Source organism: Eubalaena glacialis, chromosome 3 (assembly GCF_028564815.1).
Source record: "Eubalaena glacialis isolate mEubGla1 chromosome 3, mEubGla1.1.hap2.+ XY, whole genome shotgun sequence".
Taxonomy (NCBI): domain Eukaryota; kingdom Metazoa; phylum Chordata; class Mammalia; order Artiodactyla; family Balaenidae; genus Eubalaena; species Eubalaena glacialis.
The window spans coordinates 82519524-82525804 of record NC_083718.1 but is presented as its reverse complement, the minus strand read 5'-3'; the positions used below and the strand labels follow the sequence as shown (position 1 = coordinate 82525804).

Sequence of the window (6281 nt, the reverse complement as noted above, 5' to 3'; positions counted from 1 at the left end):
TGTCCATCAGGCCGGTGTCTCTTCTGCTCAATACCATTGGCAGCCCGGGAAAAGGCGAGCGGGCTGACGTCGGCCTACTCCTTCGAGACTTTGCGCCACCGCGGAAGCCGCTATTGGCGGAGGCGAGGGACCGCGACTGCTCACTTCCGGCGCGGGCCTCCACGATTCCTCCCCCTCCCCCGCCGTCGCCTTTGGTCTTCCCACCCCCCGCCCTTCCACCATGGCCGCCTCTGTGTGGTGTAGGGAGAAGCTGGTCCTCCGTGTCCTCCTATAGCGCTTACTGCCTCACCCTCACTCCTGGGGGGCCGGAACCAAAGGAACCTCGCTCCCCAACCCTTGGGGCACCAGCCAGGAAGGTTTCCTACCCCATGCTTCAGGGGCAGGACTCCTCTTTCCCCCACCTCCTGAGACAGAAACTTAGGGTTTTCTCTGCTTCTCTTAGGATCAGAAGGCAGAAAGGGCTGCTCTTCCACTTCTTCAGGGACAGAAGCCTCTCCTACCCTTCCCGTAGGGGTGCAGACCCTTACCCCAGCATACTTAAGAGCTAACGGTGTTTCCTCAGCACTGCCACTCCAGAGGCAGGACCTGGAGGCCCGTCTGCCTTGCCTCCTGCACAGGAGCGGCCCTTCGGAGAGGAGGGAGGAGTGGAGAGGCCAGGGGACCTTTCCTTCCCCTCCCCCACTTGTCCCTCTTGCCCCCCAGTCCCTGGCAATCCCCAATTCCCCCTTTCTAGGACTTCCCATCCATCCACTCCCTGGCCTTTTCCCGTCTCCCGGCTGCAGCCATGGAGTTACAGAAGGGAAAGGGGGCGGCAGCAGCAGCAGCAGCAGCAGCAGCTGCTTCGGGAGCAGCGGGAGGTGGAGGAGGAGCGGGAGCAGGAGCCCCAGGAGGGGGGAGGCTGCTACTTTCAACCAGTTTGGATGCCAAGGATGAGTTAGAGGAGGTAGGTGTGGGGGGGTGGGGAAGGGAGTTAAGAAATGGGGTTGAGGAGGGAAACTGGAGCGAATACGGGGTGGGGGTGGGGGAGGAGGCCTTCACGTGTTTTCTAAGACAGCACAAACACTGCTGCAGACTTCCTGCTCGTGAAGGAGGAAGTGTGGGCCAACTTCCTGGACAGGTCGAAACAGCAACAGCAGCTACTAGTGTGAAAATGGGGGGGGGGGGGGGGCGCGGGTGTTGATCAGGAAGGGATACAGCATCCAGATCAACTGAATTTATTTTTGACATTCCTTTCCCATTACAGGCCACAGCTATTATTAATAGTTACCCTGTTTCATCTTAGGTCATATATTGAGTTGAGAAGTAATGTATGTGTGTGTAGGTATCTGGGGGGCTGATAGGAGCTTGCAGTAGACCGTGGACCCTCCTGTTAGATAGTATTGACTTCATGTAGACACCGTCAATTGCCAGTGATGTTAACTGGGCATTTAGAATGAGTGAGGACTTAAGGAAAAGGGAGTTGTGTTTTGTTAGGTAGTGGGGTGAGGTGCGGGGTGAATGGGACCTAGGGGACTCTCCTTCAGAACCAGATAGCACACACACAAAGGAGAGAACACATAGATGCTGAGAAAGAGGGTAGGGTGAGGCGATGCAGTGGGCCTGAATGGGGATTTTAGACTACTGAATAATTGACCTGACCCTCCCCGACTTGTTCCTCTTGCCCTGTCCCTGACAATCCGGAGTTGATCATTTATCCCTTTCCACTGCTATACATGAAAAGACATACTTAGGAATATGAGACCCAGAAGTGGGACATGATTACTGGACTGTTTGTAAGACCTAATGCATTCAACCTAGTGGTTATCCAGGGACAGGATGAGTAAATTATTAGGCTCTGGCTCTTCACTGGCCATTTCCCTGCTTCTAACTTTGTCACTGCTCTTTATCAGATGTTAGAGGGTGGTCAAGCAGCTAGGTGGAGTTCATAGTTTAAATTTGAAAAAAATGTTGGTGCAGGTACAAGATGGTGGAACATACATGCAAAAATGAGCTTTGTGAATCAAGGAGCGGCTGGATAGCAACTTTGTGAATTATCCATCGCAAGTGTCTGTTCACAGACTAGCTGGCTTCCCATCATGCTTCTCCCCCATAATTCTATGTGCATTTAGATGAATCAAAGTTTGTTTTCTGCTGTTGTTTTTTTTGTTTTCTGCTGTTGTTTTTATCAGCTAAGGTAGATATAATTAGGAACATAAACAATACTTCTAAAAGTAGTGTATTCCCAAAATAAATACAAGTGACTTTGCCAGGATTGCCTGGCAATTTAAATTATCTGCTTTTTTAGAAATGGCCACTGTAATTGTCAAAGTATTTATTGAGCCCTGTGTTCTAGCACTGAAACTCTAGAATTGTAGCAAGAAAGTCATTGACTACCTTTGATCCCTACACCAGTTGGGTGGAGGGGAAGAGACCCCAAGGGTGGTGGAACTCTGTTTATTCCCCACCCTGATTGCTGGAAAGGTCGTCCTGCTCTAATTTGTACCACAGCATCCTGTTCTTCTGAGTAGTGACATGTTTGCTAGTAAGCGAAATGATATGGCAGAAGGGGACCACAAAAATCAGGAAGCATTTATTTTCTTGCTTTTTTGGACTGTCTTGAGAGTGAACTTTCAACTGTTTCCAGAGAGAAGGGAGAGGGAGGGTCTCCTTTTTTTCCTGATATCCTTTGTGGTGTAGGTGTTTCCCAGAATGTGTCGGCCTCCCCTCTTTCCTTCTTTGCCCTTTGTTCTTTGCATTTGAATTTTCCAACAAGCCTTGCCACTGCTTTTAACCCCATGTATGTGGTTCCCACTAGACCAGAGTGTCTCTAAGGTCAAGACTTATTGGTTTCTTCCTCTGGGTCTCCGCACAGATCTCTGCACACAGAAGTTATCAAAACCTGGTGTCAACTGATCTCTGCTTGTTCTGGCTTGGTTATTTTCCAGCATAGGCCCACCTATTGCCCAGGAACACAGAGGCAGTAGCTTCCTGACCAGATATATACTTACTCTGTGCTGAGTCTGATAGGAAAATAGAATGAGGAAGACCCAAGGCCTGCCTTCCAGAGCTTATCGTCTAAAGACTGAGTTAACACACTCACAAGAAAGGTAAAAACAAAAACCCCGCGAGGGTAGTGAAGAGACTGGAGTCATTACAGCTGGGTGTGATGAGGAAAGGCCCTTAGAGGCCTGGAGTATAAAGCACTGGTGAAGAGCATCCCAGGCAGGGACTGTGCCTCTTCTACCCAAGGGAGCATTTGTTGTATCCTTTCTTCTCTTTGGCCCTGTTCTTCTCTTTGAATGGGGAATTCTTGCCCATCTCCATCCAGATTTGAGGAATGAGATGAAAATAGTGCCAAAGATTGGAGGTGTTTAGAACATGTAGCTCCTAGTTTCACAAGGCTTCAAAGCTCCCGGTTACTCCTCTGTGGCGAATGACCCTGTCCACTTTGAAATCAGGCTAAAAGCAGGAGCTGTGGCCCAAACAAGTTAGAACTTCCTCTTAAGCTATGGACAGGTCTCAGGGTTGCATTTGGTTAGAGGTATGTCCCTTCCAGGTTTTCTCCAAGGAGTAATTCACGTCCGGTCTGTGAAGATTCTCCAGGGAATGGGCTTTGAGTCACCTCTAATTTTTTTCCCCTTAAATCCTCATTTCATATAAAAGTGACTCTTGGTTGTAGAATACTTGGAACCCAGTTCGTTCAGTAGTTCTTTACTAATGTGGGTCCTTGGGGATTTTGTAGGTCAGATCATATCTTCTTTTCCTTAAGCCTTTGGATTTTAGTCCCTCAAGGCCACTGACTTCCCATAAAGGGGCAGTATTTAATATACAGTTTTTTTTTTTAATTAATTAGTTTATTTTTAGCTGCATGGGTCTTCTTTGCTGCGTGCGGGCTTTCTCTAGTTGCGGCGAGCGGGGGCTACTCTTCGTTGCGGTGCGCGGGCTTCTCATTGCAGTGGCTTCTCTTGTTGTGGAGCATGGGCTCTAGACGTGCGGGCTTCAGTAGTTGTGGCTCGTGGGCTCTAGAGCGCAGGCTCAGTAGTTGTGGCTCGAGGGCTTAGTTGCTCCGCGGCATGTGGGATCTTCCTAGACCAGGGCTCGAACCTGTGTCCCCTGCATTGGTAGGCAGATTCTTAACCACTGCGCCACCAGGGAAGCCCAATATACAGTTTTTAACAAACTGTGTATTCACCTGGCCGAGGGAGGGGAAACTGAGAGGTTAGAACAATCCTCAGACTTCAGTCTCCAGCTTCAGGTGTATACTTGCAAACTAGAAGACCTCCCCGCTTTCCACCCCCACTCCATCTACTGCTGCTGTCATGGAAACCATGGTCAGGTAGTTTTAGTACTAGAAAAATTATTTTAGAAGCTCCTAGAGATGGTAAATATTTACTCAGCTCTCTGAGGTGCTGTTGTGAAGGGCTTACTCTGAACAGAGTCATTCTGCCAGCAATTGTTGGCAGCTGCGTGTGTGATTCCATCTTTACTAAGGGCCTCTGGAGACTGGGGGGAAGAGGGGTACTGCTACTTGATTGTAGGGATCTGGCTTCCTGCAGCCCTCTTTGAGGGCATGTGGTCCTTCAATCATTCTGAATGATTTGTAATTAGTTCTCCCATCTCTGTTTGGAAAAGTAGTTTCTGTAGTTCAGGAAGAGCAGCATCTTTTATATACTTCTATTGCCTAGGAAGGACTGACCCTCACATTTCTTTCCTCATTGCTTTTATCCACGCCTCCAAATTCTGGACTCTCCCACTTTCTACATCCTTAGCTGGGCCTCCCTGTTCCAAGAGGCCACTTTTATTTCTTGACTGGGCAATGACCCATAGAATTGACTCAGGCCTCTGAGTGGAGCTTAGAATATCGAGGAGAGGCCTAGAGAAACCTGGTTTAGTCCAAGGTCTCTGTGTTACATCATAGCTAGAAACTAGGCCACCCCATTGGGCTGTGTATCCAGCTTTGTGTGAGGACCTTGGTGCAGGGTCCATCCGTCAGACCTCCTCCCCTCTCCCGTTACTCTTCTCTCATAGAAGGCAAAAGTAGGAGAGGAAGCTTTGCAGCCTGGTCAGGGACTTACCCATGTCCTGTAGTAGGAGGGCTCGGTTTTCAGGGATCTTTGAGGACGTGCCATTAGAAGTAGTGGCAGGGGGCGTTGGGGGGGGTGGTCTGGTCCTCATGGACTTAGTTGTGTGATCGCTGAGCTTTTTCACAGATGGAATAGTCTAATTCAACTGAGGCTACCTGCTAGGTGCTTTCACGTATGTTATCTTGTTTAATCCTCAGAGCAACCTTGTGATATAGGCTTTGTCTCCATTTTTCAGGTAAGAAAACCAGGGTATTATAAGTAAAGGATTAAATAAGTCTTGGTAAGTTAAGTAACTCACCTAAGATTAGCCTAAGGCTTGCCAGTGGTGGAGGAATCCTTCTCTTCCTTGCTTGTCAGTTGGCTCCTCAGCCAGCTGCTCTTTTGACTTCCCTTGCATCTCTGTTGATTCAACAGATATTTCTTCCTTTTAGTAGGAAGTAATATCTAGGGTTTTAGGATGCTGTGCTGCTGCTTGCTCACCGTCTTCCTCCACTCTGAAACTGTTTGTTAAGCCAGGCCGGATAAGCAAGGCCTCCCAGAGCTCCCAGCAAGAACACCCTGGATTTAGCAACTGGAGGAACTGGTCCTCCAGTCATTGATAACTATCTTAGGAGGAGAGGGATAAGATTTAAAAAGAGAAAATACAACCTGAGGTTTTTTTCTTCCCTCCCCCTATCTTATAGGAGCTGGGCTAGGTAATGATGGATCTCAGAGTTTGTGGGAGAGGTGGGTTGTGAGATTTACAACTCAGTTTTCCTGTGATCTCACAGCTCCTTGTCACAAGTACGCAGGTGCTGTTGATTAAGGCTAAGCACGCTTATCTGACCTAATTTGGAGGATAGTCAGACCTGATGCTGGGTAGTGACGTTGTCAAACCTGGGTGGCTTTGGGCCTAATTTAGGTTGAATTTTTGTGGCTATGGGAGCTCCTTGTCTTAACACTCAGTTCTACTTTGCTCTTGGGTAGGGACGGACGTAGGCAAACTCAGGATGATGGTCAAAGGAGAAACGTGGTGGTCTTTCATTCCTAGACCTCTTTCCTGTTGTCCTTATTTGTCGGTTCTTGACAATGTGGTAGTTCTCAACAAGATGTTTTGTGATGACCTTTAGGATTGGGGGAGGTAAATTGTCTGCCTTTGTCCCTGTTTTGCTAGCATCATTATCACTGGGAATTGGGAAGTGGTTTTCTTAAACAGTTTTGGGGTTAATCCTCAAGATA

The 6281-nt window shown here is 48.3% G+C and overlaps 1 protein-coding gene across 2 annotated transcripts in view; it reads left to right on the top strand.

The window, feature by feature from the left end:
- Positions 1-220: 220 nt before the first annotated feature.
- INTS3 (integrator complex subunit 3) overlaps positions 221-6281 on the top strand; it is a 38750-nt gene continuing 32689 nt past the window's right edge. For both annotated transcript variants that reach the window (XM_061183454.1, XM_061183453.1), the window contains exon 1: positions 221-943. In XM_061183454.1, the coding sequence (XP_061039437.1) occupies positions 785-943 (159 nt within the window). In that variant the 5' untranslated portion in view covers positions 221-784. The remainder of the gene's footprint in view (positions 944-6281) is intronic.